Source organism: Stomoxys calcitrans, chromosome 1 (assembly GCF_963082655.1).
Source record: "Stomoxys calcitrans chromosome 1, idStoCalc2.1, whole genome shotgun sequence".
In the NCBI taxonomy this organism is placed as follows: domain Eukaryota; kingdom Metazoa; phylum Arthropoda; class Insecta; order Diptera; family Muscidae; genus Stomoxys; species Stomoxys calcitrans.
Window position 1 is genome coordinate 242,311,537 of NC_081552.1, and position 17,810 is coordinate 242,329,346.

General features: G+C 37.2%; 1 protein-coding gene across 3 annotated transcripts; it reads right to left on the reverse strand.

Moving 5' to 3' along the window:
* Nucleotides 1-345: 345 nt before the first annotated feature.
* Nucleotides 346-17,570, reverse strand: LOC106094583 (G-protein coupled receptor Mth2). 3 transcript variants are annotated; one of them, XM_013261807.2, is made up of 8 exons: nucleotides 17,486-17,570; nucleotides 10,711-11,384; nucleotides 10,462-10,647; nucleotides 10,150-10,395; nucleotides 7,227-7,404; nucleotides 6,961-7,161; nucleotides 6,769-6,854; nucleotides 346-1,018 (listed from the first exon to the last, which is right to left on the reverse strand). In XM_013261807.2, the coding sequence occupies exons 1-8, from the start codon at nucleotides 17,503-17,505 to the stop codon at nucleotides 987-989; spliced, it is 1,623 nt and encodes a 540-aa protein (XP_013117261.2). In that variant the 5' UTR covers nucleotides 17,506-17,570; the 3' UTR covers nucleotides 346-986. The 3 variants fall into 3 exon arrangements, with proteins under 3 accessions (XP_013117261.2, XP_059216542.1, XP_013117262.2); XM_059360559.1 differs by lacking the exon at nucleotides 17,486-17,570 and adding an exon at nucleotides 17,221-17,471; XM_013261808.2 differs by lacking the exon at nucleotides 6,769-6,854 and having other exon boundaries at nucleotides 347-1,018.
* Between the last annotated feature and the right edge of the window lie 240 nt (nucleotides 17,571-17,810).

Consider the following 17,810-nt stretch of genomic DNA (forward strand, 5'->3'; position numbering starts at 1 on the left):
GCGGCCCCCCTAGGTACCTCATCCGAAATTTGGTTACCAAATTTTTAATTTTAGGGTACTATATGAGAGCACACAAAATTTCGCTTAAATCGCACCACCCATCTCCGAGATCTGGAGATTCTGAAAATTAGGGTAAGGGGGAGGGTCCGCCCCCCCTTCAGATATCAAAAAATGTAGTGCCCTATGTTCACCACGGGATCATTATGCACCATCTGTGAAAATTTCAAGAAAATCGGTTCAGCCGTTTCTGAGTCTATAAGGAACACACAAACATACAAACAAACAAACAAACCTACAAACAAACACAAATTGATTTTTATATATAAGATTTTGGTTTTTACTTTAATACAAAAATTTTTATGTACAAATAAAGTCTTAATCTTAATACAATGTTGGCACTCTTATATTTAAACTTATGAATAAACAAAAATAAAAAAAGGATATGAAAGATATCTTGAGGATACACATTTTTTATCCGATCAGGTGTTACCAGCTGTCAAGTTTCGTTGTAAGTCTTGCTTACTACTTTCTTTCGAGATCGAACTTTCATACGGCTCGGCAGGGTTCTCTTGGATTACAATTTATTTAGATGTTTAACAGATATTGGGGCCATCTATTAGGCCCCCTTACCACTTCAAGGTGGAAATCCTTGAGAGGGAGTTTATCACGTAAGCGGAAAATTTCAGTCGTGTATTAATACTAATCTAAGAGCTATATTCCTAACATCCTTTTAAACTCATTGTGCCGTTATTTTATTTTACATATATATATTTCTTATTTGCTAAGTTTTAACCGGTTATTAAGAAACTGGTCCTATGTTTACTAAATAATAATAATTTACAATAATACACATATGTTATACTGAATATGAGTTATAATAAATAAATACATGCAGACAATATGTCAGTTTAAACGTGAAGCCAAAGGACTTGCTTGGATCTTGGAAAGGCTCAGATGTGATGTGGCTGTTCTCTTAACCATCGGTCTCATGACAGCACCTCCCTTTGCTTGCTGACATCTGTAAGGGCATTCAAGATCATAAAATATTAGTACGAGGGTTTCATTAAGTGCGAAGTTTTATTTAATTTAAAATCGAATACATGTGTTTTAGCAAACATCAAAAGTTAGTCAGTTCAGTACGAATGCAAAAGAAAGGCAATGCAAAAGTGTGTGACTCAACATCTTGACTTTAGTTAACAATGTTTTTAAGAAAAAACAAATAAAAGAGCGGTAAGTTCGGCAGGGCCGAATCTTACATACCCTCCACCATGGATCGCATTTGTCGAGTTCTTTCCCGGTATCTCTTTTTAGACAAACAAAGAATAAAAGAAAAGAATTTATATGCTAGTTGAATTGAATGTTGGAGACCACAGTTGAAGTCTTTGTGTAAAATTTCAGCCAAATCGAATAAGAATTGCGCCTTTTAGGGTCTCAAGACGTAAAATAGGGAGATCGGTTTATACGAAAGCTGTACCAGGCTATAGACCGATTCAAACCATATTTGACACGTATGCTGGAGGCCATGGGAGAGGCCGTTGTACAAAATGTCAGCCAAGTCGGATAATAATTACGCCCTCTAGAGGCTCAAGAAGTCATGATCCCAGATCGATTTATTTGACAGCTATATCATGTTATGGACCGATTTGAACCATACTTAGTGCAGTTGTTGGAAGTCATAACATGTCATGCCAAATTTCAGCCAAATCGGGAACGAAAATGCGCCCTCTATAGGCTCAATAAGTAAAATAGGGAGATCAGTCTATATGGGAGCTGTATCAGACTATAAACCGATTAGAACCACATATGACGCATATGCTGGAGGTCATGGGAGAGGCCGTTGTACAAAATTTCAGCCAAATCGGATAGGAATTGCGCCCTCTAGAGGCTCAAGAAGTCAAGATTCCAGATCGGTTTATATGGCAGCTATATCAGGTTATTAATCGATTAAAAGCATACTCAAAACACATCATGCAAACATTCAGCCAATTCGGTTAAAAATTTTGCCCTCTAGTGGCTCAAGAAATCAAGAAGTCAAGATCCAAGATCGGTTTATATGGCAGCTATATTGAATTATTTGCAGATATGGCCCATTTGCAGTACCAACCGACCTACATTTATTAGAAGTATTTGTGCGGCTAGCTTTACTCCTACGAAAGTTAGCGTGCTTACGACAGACAGACGACGGACGGACGGACAGACCGACGACTTAAAATGTCACGACGATCAAGAGTATATATACTTTATGGGGTCTTAGACGCATATTTCGAGGTGTTACAAACAGAAAGACGAAATTAGTATACCCCCATTCTATGGTGAAGGGTATAACAAAACAAATAAAAGCGTGCTTAGTTCGGTTGGGACGAATTTTATACCGCACCATGGATCGCATTTGCCAAGTTCTTTGGACAGGCTCTCTTAAAAAAGGATAATAACAAGAAATCCCCATGGATTTTTTTATGCTTGGATAAGAATTGCGTGGTTAGAGGCTCCAGAAACATATTCGAGGGATCGGTTTATTTGGGAGCTATATCAGGTTTTGAACCGATTGGAACCATACTCAGACAGGTCCTAGAAGGAGTCCTCGTGTAAAATTTTAACCAAATTGGATAAGAATTGTTTGTTATGGATGGCATTGAAAGAGAACAAGTAAAAGCGTGCTATTTGGCTGGGCTGAATCTTGGGAACGTGGTGGGTTCCCATGGATTCTGCTTAAAATTTATACAAACTAAATTTAGTTGAAGGGCATAATTTTACTCAACATACCAAACTTCTATCAGACCAGCAAAAATTTAAACTTCTAGGAACCGAACAACGATGATCGAGATCGGCTTACATGGAGGCTATATCAGATTATAGACTGATTTGGATAGGACAGGGCACAGTTGTTAAAAAACGGACACAAATTGCGGCTTATAAGAACTCAAGAAGTCTAATAGGCAAATCGGTTTATATGGGAGCTATACCAGGTTATAGACCTATTTGGATTTTACTTAGTACAGTTGTAGAAAGTCATAACAGAACACAACATGCCAAATTTCAGCCAAATTAGACCAAAAATTGCGGCTGGTAAAGGCTTAAAAAGACAAATCGGAAGATCGTTTTATGTGGGAGCTATATCAGATTTTAGACCGATTTGAACCGAGCACAGTTTGGAAGTAATAGCGGAACACCACGTGCAAAATTTCAGCCAAATCGGACAACAATTACGGCTTGTAAGGACTCAAGAAGTCAAATCGAGAGATCGGTGTATATGGGAGCTATATTATGTTATAGACCGATATAGACGTTACTAAGTACAGCTGTTGTAAGTGGTAACAAAACATGAGCCTATGTGCCAAATTTCAGCCAAATCGAACAAAAATTGCGGCTTGTAAGGAGTTCGGTTTATATGGGAGCTATATCAGATTATGGATCGATTTAGACCGTCATTGGCACAGTTGTTGAAAGTTATAACTAATCACTACATGCTCAGCTAAATCGCACAATAATTGCTGCTTGTAAGGGTTCAAGAGTCAAATTGGTAGATTGGTTTATATAGCAGCTATATCAGGTTATAGACCGATTCCAACCGCACTTGGCACAGTTGTTGGAAGTCTTAACAGAACACTACATGCCAAATTTCAGACAAATCAAACATAAATTGCGGTTTCCAGGGGCTCAAGAAGAAAAATCGGGAGATCGGTTTATATGGGAGCTATACCTTAATCTGAACCAAAATGACCCATTTGCAATCCCTAACGATGCTTGACGCGTTCGACCGCCATTGTGATTTTGACAGACGGACGGACGGACGGACGGACGGACGGACGGACATGATATATATATACTTTTTTGGGTCGAAGATCAATATTTCGATGTTATACAAACGGAATGACTAGATTAGCATACCGCGGTCTTATGGTAATTTGTATACAAATGTAGTATTTGCAGACCTGTACCATGCATTCTTTTGAAGACAACGATGCTTATCCCTGACTAATGCTGGCGAGGTATTCTGTCATGTAAAACTGCTCTGCAAACATGGATGGGAGTACACTAATTTCGTCCAGTCGTTTGTCTGTCCGTCCGTCCATCTATCTGTCGAAAGCGAGCTAGCTTTCGAGGGAGTAATGCTAGCCGCTTGAAATTTTGCAAAAAAAAAATTATTAAATGTAAATCGGTTGCGATTGTAAATGGGCCATATCGGCCCATCGGGTTTAAACGGTGCATAACCTGGCATAGCTGCCATATAATGCGATCTGGGGTCTTATCTCCTTGTGCCTCTAGTGGGTGCAATTTCAATGCGATTCGACTGAAATTTTGTATAACGGCTTCTCCCATGACCTTGAACATACTTGTTGAATATGGTTTGAATTGGTCTATAGCCTGATACAGCTTCCCTATAAACCGATCTCCTTATTTTACTTCTTGAGCTCCTAAAAGGTGCAATTCTTATTCGATTTGGCTGCAATATTACACAACAACTTCAACTGTGGTCTCCAACATTCAATTCAACTAGCATATCAATTCTTTTCTTTTATCCTTTGTTTGTCTAAAAAGAGATACCGGGAAAGAACTCGACAAATGCGACCCATGGTGGAGGATATATATGATACGATATGATTTGATTTAATTTGATTTGATTTTATTTGATTTGGATTTGGATTTGGATTTGGTTTTGGATTTGGTTTTGGATTTGGATTTGGATTTGGATTTGGATTTGGATTTGGATTTGGATTTGGATTTGGATTTGGATTTGGATTTGGATTTGGATTTGGATTTGGATTTGGATTTGGATTTGGATTTGGATTTGGATTTGGATTTGGATTTGGATTTGGATTTGGATTTGGATTTGGATTTGGATTTGGATTTGGATTTGGATTTGGATTTGGATTTGGATTTGGATTTGGATTTGGATTTGGATTTGGATTTGGATTTGGATTTGGATTTGGATTTGGATTTGGATTTGGATTTGGATTTGGATTTGGATTTGGATTTGGATTTGGATTTGGATTTGGATTTGGATTTGGATTTGGATTTGGATTTGGATTTGGATTTGGATTTGGATTTGGATTTGGATTTGGATTTGGATTTGGATTTGGATTTGGATTTGGATTTGGATTTGGATTTGGATTTGGATTTGGATTTGGATTTGGATTTGGATATGGATTTGGATTTGGATTTGGATTTGGATTTGGATTTGGATTTGGATTTGGATTTGGATTTGGATTTGGATTTGGATTTGGATTTGGATTTGGATTTGGATTTGGATTTGGATTTGGATTTGGATTTGGATTTGGATTTGGATTTGGATTTGGATTTGGATTTGGATTTGATTTGATTTGATTTGATTTGATTTGATTTGATTTGATTTGATTTGATTTGATTTGATTTGATTTGATTTGATTTGATTTGATTTGATTTGATTTGATTTGATTTGATTTGATTTGATTTGATTTGATTTGATTTGATTTTACTTGATTTGATTCACGAACAACATCAGAAATGGAATGGCAAGATCATGAGGATATATTTTTCTTTAATTATATGAACTTAGATCACTATTGCAGAGGCCAACATGGCGCAGAGGTAAGCATATCCGCCTATGACTCCAAAGGCATGGGTTCAACGCCTGACATGAACAATAGAATTAAGTTTCTTACAAATGCTGGCAACATTTCTAAGGCATCCAGTTATGCTCAAACTTCTCTAACAAGTGGTGACCCAAGCTACATGCCGTTCCGACTGGGCATACACAAGGAGGCCCCATATCATTGAGCTAAACTTTTTAATAGGACTACACTCATAAATATTAGAAAAGTATGCAATGTTCCTTTATACAATGTTCATGGGAAAACATGCATGTATATCAGGCCGTCCCCTGCAAAGATTTTTTTTTTTTTTTTTGCAAATATAGGAACGCATATCCTCTATTTTTTCCTTTTGATCCCGATAATCATAATACGAAATATTATAGCGATCGGTATACGACAACCCGAGCCACCATAACGTCCAAAATTGGATGTAGTGCTTTCCAAGTAATCCAGTTGAGTATTTTAGGTCCTATCATGAAATTGATAGACCAATTTCATTACATCCATCTTTGGACATCATGGCAGCACGGGTTATCGTAAACCTATAGCTATAATATTTCATATTATGCTTATCGGTACCAAAAGGGAAAGAACTGTAGCGTATGTGTTTCAAAAATATTTTTTTTTTTTGTTTTTTGGGTCACTCTAATGTATATAGATCACTAATTTGAGGTGTTACAGGTGAAATGACATGATTAGTATCCTAAGACGGTGGGCATCAAGAAAAGAGATTTTTAGTTATGGCAAGCATTTAAGTAACTGGCAGTTAGTAAACACATTTCACAGAATTTTTGTTAGTCTTTGTGACGCAAAAGGCGAGTGGGGTCAAGTAGATTGAAAAAAAAAAACAAAAGATAATTAAAGTGCAAATATTATAACAAAAAAGGGGATAGCACAAATCCATAAGTATAAGGACCTCCCACACACATGTATGTAGACCAACACCAGAACAGAGCATTAAACAAGTGTTTGTTGGACATGCAAAGGCGTATACAGTTTTAAAAATTCACATCTTGGGAGCTGGCTAAATTGAAAACTAAAACGCTTAAGAAACAGCCTGTCTGAATAGGATTAACTGGAAACATACCAGCACTGCGAAGGTACAATGCTAGCTACTTTAAATTTTTCAAATACTTCTTTGACAGAGTTCGGCGTTTTATGTTTACGTTTAGTCAGCACCCCAAATTCTCAATACCTGAGCCAATACCATTCAAGGAAATTTCTTCTTCGTCGCTTTCAGTAGTCATGGTGTGGTCAGTTTCATCACGCGTTTCAAATATTCTTTGTTTGACAAAATGGTTTAAGCCAAAAATTATAAAAAGGGGTTTTAAAATACATATTTCAATAAATAAATTCTGCAATGATTTTTTTCTTTTAAACTACATACCTCTTTTTGATCAACGATAGAACTTTGGGTTTCAGCACAAAACAAACAAAAATCAAAAGACCCAAAATGGCATTCATAAAATCTGATACATAATAGATGGGATTTGTGCCCCCAGGATTAACCAGACTCTCTATATAGGAGACTATATCCAATAGCCAGGACACACCCATAATCAAAAACAAGCGTAGAAATAGACCAAAACTGAAATGAGTAAAGAGGGAGAGAATTAGAAACTGAAATATTTTGTTCTGTTTAAAATTTGCTACTTATTCTTGTGTGTCCTCAATTTGTGACGACCTTCATTGGTATCATTTCTTATGATTTTGTCTATGTCCCTTTGCATGACAGTGATTTTGTAATAGGTCATAGAGAAGAAGATGATATCGATAAGCACTATAACCAGATTTATGCCAAAGAAATATATCATTGCTGACCAATCATGGGCTGAAAAAAAAAATACATCATCATTCATTACCATAAGTGTAGAAAGGCCTCTGGGGCGTGTGCTAAGCACCCCCTCAGAATTTTAAAAATTGCATTGTTTTCTGCAAAATTTGATCGGTCTAAAGGGTGATTTTTTTGAGGTTAGGATTTTCATGCATTAGTATTTGACAGATCACGTGGGATTTCAGACATAGTGTCAAAGAGAAAGATGCTCAGTATGCTTTGACATTTCATCATGAATAGACTTACTAACGAGCAACGCTTGCAAATCATTGAATTTTATTACCAAAATCAGTGTTCGGTTCGAAATGTGTTCATTCACCGTAACGTTGCGTCCAACAGCATCTTTAAAAAAATACGGTCCAATGATTCCACCAGCGTACAAACCACACCAAACAGTGCATTTTTCGGGATGCATGGGCAGTTCTTGAACGGCTTCTGGTTGCTCTTCACTCCAAATGCGGCAATTTTGCTTATTTACGTAGCCATTCAACCAGAAATGAGCCTCATCGCCGAACAAAATTTGTCAAAATTTGAACACATTTCGAACCGAACACTGATTTTGGTAATAAAATTCAATGATTTGCAAGCGTTGCTCGTTAGTAAGTCTATTCATGATGAAATGTCAAAGCATACTGAGCATCTTTCTCTTTGACACCATGTCTGAAATCCCACGTGATCTGTCAAATACTAATGCATGAAAATCCTAACCTCAAAAAAATCACCCTTTATATGGCACCAATGCCAAATTTGAAGATGATCGGGTGAAAATTGCGACCTGTTGTTTGTACACAAATTAACACAGGACAGACATACAGATAGACAGTCATAGCTAAATCGAATCAGAGAGTGCTTCTGAGTCGACCGCTATACATAACAATTGGCCTATCTCTCTTTCTTCTGGGTGTTGCAAACAAATGCACAAAGTTATAATACCCCGTATCACAGTGATGGTGTATAGTTTAAAGTTTTTACAATGCCGACAGATCGAACGGTGGGTAGATTGGCGGATGAACATTCATAAGGCAACATTGATAAGTCATTTTATTAAATCGCTGTTCAATTTGACCAGGTATTGCTAACGAAATGGCGGCTTTTAAAGGCTAACGACCCATATGGCTAACGGTCTATATGACAGCTATACGATATAGTTAAACTTTCTGTTTCAAATTTCAGCGAAGTCGGTCAAAAAAATGCGGGTTTTACGGGTTTAAGACCCTAAATCTCCAGATCGGTCTATATAGCAGAAATATCCAAATATAACCCGATTTGGCCCATTCATGAACTTAACCTGTGTAAGGAAGCAATACGAGTCCGTGCAAATATGGCAATTTTTAAAAACCGAAACGTGATTACAACTGACCTGAGTACGGTCCAAGTTGGTCTATAATCTGATGTAACTGCCATATAGACCGATCCGCCGATTTAGGGTCTTTGACCCATAAAGCCACATTAATTTTCCGATTTTAGTGAAATTTGGGACAGTGAGTTGTGTTAGGACCTTCGACATCCTTTGTCAATTTGGCCTAGATCGGTCTAGATTTGGATATAGCTGTCATATAGACCGATCCTCCGATTTAGGGTATTAGGCCCATAAAAGCCACATTTATTATCCGATTTTGGGACAGTGAGTCAGTCTTAGGCCCTTCGACATCTTTCTGCAACTTGGCTCTGATCGGTTCAGATTTTAATATAGCTGCCATATAATCCGATCTCTCGACTTAAAGTCTTGACTCCATAAAAGGCGAATTTATTGTCCGATGTCGCCGAAATTTGGGACAGACAGTTGTGTTAGGACCTTTGACATTCTTCTTTAATTCAGCTCTGATCGGTCGAGATTTGAATATAGCTGCCATATAGACCGATCTCTATATATACTTGTCCGATGTCACTTTGGGAAAGTGAGTCGCGTTAGAGCCTTCGACATATATCTGCAATTTGTCCTAGATTGGTCCAGATTTGGATATAGCTGCCATATATATCCTCCGATTTAGGGTCTTAGGCCCATAAAGGCCACAGTTATTATCCGATTTTGATGAAATTTGGCACAGTAAGTTGTGTTAGGGCCTTCGACATATTTCTTTAATTTGGCCCTGGTCGGTTCAGATTTGGATATAGCTGCCATATAGACCGATCTCTCGATTTAAGGTATTTATCCGATTTCGCCGAAATTTGGGACAGTGAGTTGTGTTAGGCTCGTCGACATTTTTCTGCAACTTGGCCCAGATTGGTCCAAATTTGGATATAGCTGCCATATAGACCGATCTCTCGATTTAAAGTCTTAGCCATTTAAAGGCGCATTTATTATCCGATTTTACTGAAATTTGACACAGTGACATATGTTAGGCTTTTCGACATCCGAGTCGTAAATGGTTCAGATCGATTTATTTTTAAATATAGCTATTTTTTCAATATTTCGTTATACACAATTGCACAATGACTTGTACTTTTTAGTATTTAGTCCAAATCGGAACATATTTCGATATAGCTGCTATGGGGCAAAAGTTATGCATTTTTTACCGGATTTTGACGAAAGGTGGTTTACATATATACCCGAGGTGGTGGGTATCTAAAGTTCGGCCGGGCCGAACTTAACGCCTTTTTAATTGTTTTTTTTTTTAATCATTTTGAATGCTCTAAAAAATTAAAATATGAAATTTCATCAAAATCTGACGAGGGAATGGAGATTTAGTGCATAACATAAAACTTTCTCCCCCACACCTTTCTCCCCTCTGTTATACTCACTTTTTAGCCAACAGTAATCATCACCTATGCCAGGCTTATACAAATCCTTGACATTCGAATTTTGTATGCCTATCACAATGAGGGTTAAACCAGCTGGAATGCCCCATGCGTATGAGGAATACAAAAGGAAACGTTTTCGCTGGCCAAAACGTATGGAACCCGTTAGGCGAAAATTCTGCCACAAATCAAAGCTAATCACGCTGAGCCAAAAGAAGGCGCTCATGAAGCAATAGTAGGCCACATAACCTAGTGAAAGTGAATGTTAATAAAAAAAATTAAAAAAAAAAAAAAAAAAAAAAATTCACAACTTACCCAAACAGCTGCATACAAAATTTGGAAATTCCACCTCCGAAAGGGATACGGTACTTAAAATCGAGTAACCAATGGCCAAGGGAGTCAAATAGGAAATGAGACATTTACCATGGAGATTCCGCAGTTCCGGTATCAAGGCATAAACCATAATGGTCAGTATAATAAAAGGTACCGAAATGGCCATGGCTAAAATTTGCATCTGAATTAGCTTAACCGAATCATTTGACAGCATTTCTTGTATGCACTCACCTATGTTATTGATTTGCAGGGAAAGCGAAGCAGGCTTTACAATGGGACAATTCATGGGATTCAACACCCACTGGCCATCATCCAGTTCCATGGGCATTAGGCAATAATCTCTTTTAGTCAAATATGCCATGTCATAGTGTCGTAGGATGCTACCATTTTCGAAAATATCCCAAGCATCTTCTTCATCAAGTTGGGGCGCCAGCGAATAGGCCCCCTCACAAGGCACACCTTGAACGATGGTGAATTCCTTTGTCACATGCTTACGCACCATGGTGCCATTGGTAGCAAGCACATTTATATAAGGATCGTATTCGAGATCATGTTCCAACTCCTCGTTGGAACATTGACGTGAGTAGTTGGCTATCAGTTCTTTGGTGGGGTGGCAGCAAAATCGTATACAGCTACGCTCCTGACATGCACAACCGCGTGGATGTGGCGCCCTTGGCAAGCGAACCCCATTGAAGATCTCTTCGTAATTGTAAATGTCCACCAGATCGGAATGTATTACAAGATTTTCATACAAATAGGAACCATTGTTGAATTTTTTGGCATTCGTCAAGTCGACGGTATCTTCGAAAGGGCATTTTGGCAGTATTGCCGCTTGGCACACGATGAAATGGGCAAATGCCGCCACAATGTGGCAATAGAATGTATTGTGTTTCATGGCTGTGTCGCTGGAATGGCAAAACAATTGATATTTGTAAAGGGTGTTACAAATTAGTGCATTGCTTGTGAAAAGTGCGAAAAGACCTTGTTCGAGATTAGAGAGCGGCTTTATCTCAAAGGACAATATCCCAACAAAATTCTCTCGAAGGGCAAATTTTCAATGAAAAATTTTAATGAAAAAACTCTCTCAAAGACAAAACTTTACTGAAAGAGTAAAGGGCAGTTTTCAATAAAGTATTCTCAAAAGCGTATTTTGACAAACATTTCTCTAAAGGAAATAATGTTACTAAAATTTTTACAAAAGGTAATTTTTTAAAAAAACTTTCATTTAAACCAAACCTTTAAAGAAACTTTCTTCAAATGCAATTTTCTCAAAAACGAATTGTGAATAAAACTCTTCCTGACCACAAAATTTTAGTATAAATTGTTCATTCTTTTTCTGAAGACAAAACTAACTTTTCTAAGAATGACATTCGTTAAAAACTTCTGCAAAAAAATTGCAATGAAGTATAACCAAGGCATAATTTCAACGCCATTTTCTGTAACTACAAAACTTCGCTAAAATTTTCTCCAGACAAAATTTCAATGAAAATTTTCTAAGCTCTGAGAGTAATTAAATTTTGTATACCCACCACCATAGGATAGGGGGTATATTCATGTAGTCATTCCGTATGCAACACAAAGCAATGTTAATTTCCACCCATACAAAGTATAAATATTTCGGATCGTCGTAAAATTCTAAGACGATTTAACCATGTCAATGTGTCTGTCCGTCTATTCGTCTGTCCCTTCGTCTGTTGTAATCACTCTAGAGTGTTCAAAAATTGAGATATTGAGCTGAAATTTGGCACAGATACGTCTTTTTGATGCACGCTGATTAAGTTCTTGAACGGGCCAAATCGGACCATATTTGGATATAGCTGCTTTATAAACAGTTCTGCCGATAACGGGTCTAAGGCCCATAAAAACTACCGATTTCGTTGAAATTTTAAACAGTGAGTACTTTTAGTCCTCCCGACATCTGACCCAATTATGGTTCGGAGCGGACTTTATTTAGATACAGCTGCCATATAGACCGATCTGCCGGTAAAGGGTCTGAGGCCCATAAACGCTTTATTTTTATCCGATTTCGCTGAAATTTGAAACAGTGAGTAGATTTAGACCTCCCGACATCTGACCCAAATGTGGTTCAGATCGGATTATATTGAGATATAGCTGCCATATAGATCGATCTGCCGATAAAGGGTATGAAGCGCATAAAAACTACAGCGAGACATCCTTCGTCAATTTGGCTTAGATCGGTTCAGATTTGGATATGCTGGCAATCTAGCCATGTCCATCCGTCTGTCTGTTGCTACGCTACAGTCTTTAACAATTAAAAGCGTGCTAAGTTCGGACGGGCCGAATCTTATGTACCCTCCACCATGGATCGCATTTTCGAGTTATTTTCCCGGCATCTCTTCTTAGGCAAAAAGGGATATAAAAAAAGATTTGTTCTGCTATTAGAGCGATATCAAGATATGGTTCGGTTTGGACCACAATTAAATTATATGTTGGAGATCTGTGTAAAATATCAGCCAATTCGAATAAGAATTGCGCCCTTTGGGGGTTCAAGAAGTAAAATAGAGAGATCGATTTATATGGAACTGTATCGGGATATAGACCGATTCAGACCATAATAAACACGTATGTTGATGGTCATGAGAGGATCCGTCGTACAATCCTTCCTTCGACATTATTTTTCAATTTGTCTCAGATCGATTCAGATTTGAATATAGCTGCCAAATAGACCGATCTCTCGATTTAAGGCTTTGGGCCCATAAAAGGCGCATTTGTTGTCCGATGTCGACATTCTTCATCAATTTGGCTCAGATCGGTCCAGATTTGGATATAGCTGCCACATAGACCGATCTCTCGATGTAAGGTTTTGGGCCCATAAAAGGCGCATTTAATGTCCGATGTGTCCGAAATTTGAGACTGTGAGTTGTGTTAGGACCTTCGATATCCTTCTTCAATTTGGTCCTGATCGGTCCAGATTTGAATATAGCTGCTATATAGACCTATCTTTCGATTTGAGGTTTTAAGCCATTAAAAGACGCATTTATTGTCCGATGTCGCCGAAATTTTAAGTTCAAATTGAAATTTGAAGTTCAATTTGGTTCAGATCGTTTCAGATTTGGACATAACTACCACATAGACCGATCTATTCTCATTTAAGGTTTTGGGGCCATAAAATGCGCATTTATTGACCTATTTCGCCGAACAGTTTGGGACAGTGAGTTAAGTTAAGCCCCTTGACATACTTCTGCAATATGGCACGGATCGGTTCAGATTTGTATATAGCTGCTGTATAGACCGATCTCTCGATTTATGGTTTTGGGCCCATAAAAGGCGCACTAATTGTCCGATGACGCCGGAATTTTGGACAGTGAGTTATGTTAGGACCTTCGACATTCTTCTTTAATTTAGCCCTGATCGGTCCAGATTTGAATATAGCTGCCTTATAGACCGATCCTCAGATTTAGGGGTCATAGACCCATAAAAGACACATTCAATATCCGATTTTGCTGAAATTTGGGAGAGTGAGTTGTCTTAGGCCCTTTCTCTTTCTTTCTTTAATTTGGCTCTGATCGGTCCAGATTTGTATTTAGCTGCCATATAGACGGATATCTCGATTTAAAGACTTGGCCCACAAAAGGCGCATTTATTGACCGAGTTCGCCAAAATTTGAGACAGTGAGTTAGGTTGGGCCCTTCGACATTCTTTTTCAATTTGGCTCAAATCAATTCAGATTTGGATATAGCTGCCATATAGACCGATCTCTCGATTTAAGGTTTTGGGGCCATAAAAGGCGCATGTATTGTCCGAGTTCGCCGAAATTTGGGACAGTGAGTTGTGTTAGGCTTTTCGACATCTTTCTGCAACTTATATCTAGCTGCCATATGGACCGATCTCTTGATTTAATGTCTTGGCCCCATAAAAGGCGCATTTATAATCCGATTTCACTGAAATTTTACACAGTGCAGTGACTTATGTTAGGCTTTTCGACATCCCTGTCGTATATGGTTCAGATCGGTTTATTTTTAGATATATCCACTAAAAAGACTAATATTTGGTTATGCACAATTGAACAATGACTTGTACTTATTAGTATTTGGTCCAAATCGGAACATATTTCGATATAGCTGCTATGGGGCACAAGGTATGCATTTTTCACCGGATTTTGGGGAAATGTGGTTTACACATATACCCGAGGTGGTGGGTATCCAAAATTCGGCCGGGTCGAACTTAATGCCCTTTTACTTGGTTTTTTTTTTTTTATTTTCAAACCATTACTATAGCAAAATATAAGAGTCATGTTGATATTCCCTTTATTCAGTTTCCACATTCTCATTTTGTATGAAGCAGCTCTTCCAAATCACTTATCAATGTCTGGATCTCTTAGCCATAGAAAGATTTTTTTCTCTTTCGCAGGTCCAAAGTATAAAGAACTCACTCAGATGCATTGCATTAAGGGGTTTTATTTTTCATTCTCTAATCTTTGCAGCTATTTGGTCTGCTACATTGACCCTCACAATAGTGGAATGCTCGGCTTTAGATTATAAATAAACAAAACAAAAAAACCCAATGTGTTCAACATTAGTACCACCACTTATTGTGTGAAAAACAAAACAATTTTACAAACTAAGAATTTCTTTAATGTTGCCTCGAATCAATTTTTACACCCATACATACATGTATTATAAGGTTTCACATCAAATTTTCTTTTTCAAAAAAACTATATTTTATGATCTAATTTTTAAAACATTAAATGCTTTTTCCCAACTTTTTGTATACCCTCCACCATAGGATGGGGGTATAATAATTTCGTCATTCTGTTTGTAATACCTCTAAATATGCGTCTGCGACCCCATAAAGTATATATATTCTTGATCGTCGCGACATTTTATCACCATTCATTCATTCACCATCGTGTCATTTTAATTCGATATAGCCATATCCGTCCGTCAGTCCGTCCGTCTGTCTGTCGAAAGCACGCTAACTTTCGAAGGAGTAAAGATAGCCGCTTGAAATTTTGCACAAATACTTCTTATGCTTAGGTCGGTGGGAATGGTAATGGGCCAAATCGGTGCAAGTTTTGATATATGGTTGCCCAAAAAGTAATTGCGGATTTTTTAAAAGAAAGTAAATGCATTTTTAATAAAACTTAGAATGAACTTTAATCAAATATACCTTTTTCTAAAGCAAGCTAAAATTAACAGCTGATAACTGACAGAAGAAAGAATGCAATTACAGAGTCACATGCTGTGAAAAAATTTGTCAACGCCGACTATATGAAAAATACGTAATTACTTTTTGGGCAACCTAATATATATAGCTGCCATATAAACCGATCTCGGATCTTGACTTCTTGAGCCTCTAGAGGGAGCAATTCTCGCCTGATTTGACTGAAATATTGCATGCGATGTTTTGGTATCACTTCCAACAACTGCGCTAAGTATGGTTCAAATCGGTCCATAGGCTGATAAAGCTGTCATATAAAACGATCTTGGATCTTGACTTCTTAAGCCAATAGAGCGTGCAATTCTCATCCGATTTGGCTGAAATTTTTCATCAGGTGTTTTGTTAGGATTTCCAACAACTGTGCTTAGTATGGTATAGAACCTGATATAACTGCCATATAAACCGATCTGGGATCTTGACTTCTTGAGCATTAAGATGGCGCTCTTCTTCTTCATCCGATTTGGCTGAAATTTTGTACAACGGCTTCTCTCATGACCTTCAACATACGTGTCTAATATGGTTTGAATCGATCAATAGCTTGATACAGCTTCCATATAAACCTATCTCCCGATTTACTGCTTGAGCCCCTACAAGACGCAATTCTTAGCCGAATGAACTGAAATATTACACAATGACTTCTACAATGTTCAGCATTCATTTATAGTCCGAATCGGACCATAACTTGATATAGCTCCAATAGCATAACAGTTTTTATTCAATATTCTTTGTTTGCCTAAAGAGAGATACCGCGCATAGAACTCGACAAATACGTTCCATGGTGGAGGGTATATAAGATTCGGCCCGGCCGAACTTAGCACGCTCTTACTTGTTTCGAATCTAAAGTTTTATTGCTGTGATCGCTCAATGTTATCTTTGCGCATTTCGATAAGGTGAGTGAGTAGCGCTCTCTCCCATAACATTTCATTCATAATTTCACGATAATTTTCTAAAACACATTGAATCACCGTTGCAACATATATTTGTTGGTAGTAAACAAAAGTAATCCACGGCAATTTATAATTTTTTTCATATAAAGTTGAGCCGATTGTTAAAACCGAACTATTGGGTTGCCCAAAAAGTAATTGCGGATTTTTTAAAAGAAAGTAAATGCATTTTTAATAAAAATTAGAATAAACTTTAATCAAATTTACTTTTTTATACTTTTTTTCTAAAGCAAGCTAAAAGTAACAGCTGATAACTGACAGAAGAAAGAATGCAATTACAGAGTCACAAGCTGTGAAAAAATTTGTCAACGCCGACTATATGAAAAATCTGCAATTACTTTTTGGGCAACCCAATATGTGGTTTCTTTTATTTAGCTAATAAGCTTAAAGGGGACTGATACACAAATAACTAATGATAAGTGCACATTTGGTATAAAAAAAAAAAAAAACAAATTATCGGCTCATATTAATTGCCCTTTACTGATCATTGAAATATGTATGTACGAGCACATTTCTTCATTTTACAACACTAAACATTTATTCAAGTGTTTATTTGTGTTTTAATAGACCCTTGATATTGCGAAAGGTCTTTTTTGTTCAATTACTTGACACTCACTTTTTTCACTTTTTTAAAAATTTTTTTTTTTTAATTTTTATCTATTCATTGATTGTTGTTTTTTTTTTTTTTTGATTATGCCTTTGTTATTTTAGCAAATTTTATTTTGCAATTTTCTTTGGTAATAGCCTTGTGGATAGGTTGCGGTTGCATTACATTTAGAAATATTTATTTCAAATGCATGCTATTTGCACTTATCATTAAAACACTTTTTGCATTATTCCTTGCCATTACAATCTTCTGAATAACTTTTACAAATATTTACTTTTCGATTTTTTCACCCATTCATGGTAGCAAAGTTTTCCCGCGCAACAATTTTCACAGTACCGCACGCTGCCGTTTTCAAAATTAAACTGATCCGCCGAAAATCATCTCTTCAACATGTGGCCCCTCGCTAGTCAGTGAAAAATGTTTATCAGCCTTTACAGTAAAATTAAGCATGCTCTTTGTTAATTATTGGACTCTCTTCCATGGGTGGATGTAGGGATGTCGATAGTGTTAATCAGGTAGAAGGCCCAAAACATTTGAATAAATCAGGAAATCACATCATGTATAACAAGTAAGGAAAGGCAAAAGTCGGGCAGTGGCGA

Bases quoted from the DNA above. Each gene is read 5' to 3' on its own strand.
- LOC106094583 (XM_013261807.2), bottom strand. From the start codon at position 17,505: ATGGGTGAAAAAATCGAAAA. The intron at 11,385-17,485 runs GTAAATATTTGT...TTGCCATTCCAG, and splicing joins ATGGGTGAAAAAATCGAAAA to CGACACAGCCATGAAACACA. The intron at 1,019-6,768 runs GTATTGAGAATT...ATGCCCTTACAG, and splicing joins CTTGAATGGTATTGGCTCAG to ATGTCAGCAAGCAAAGGGAG.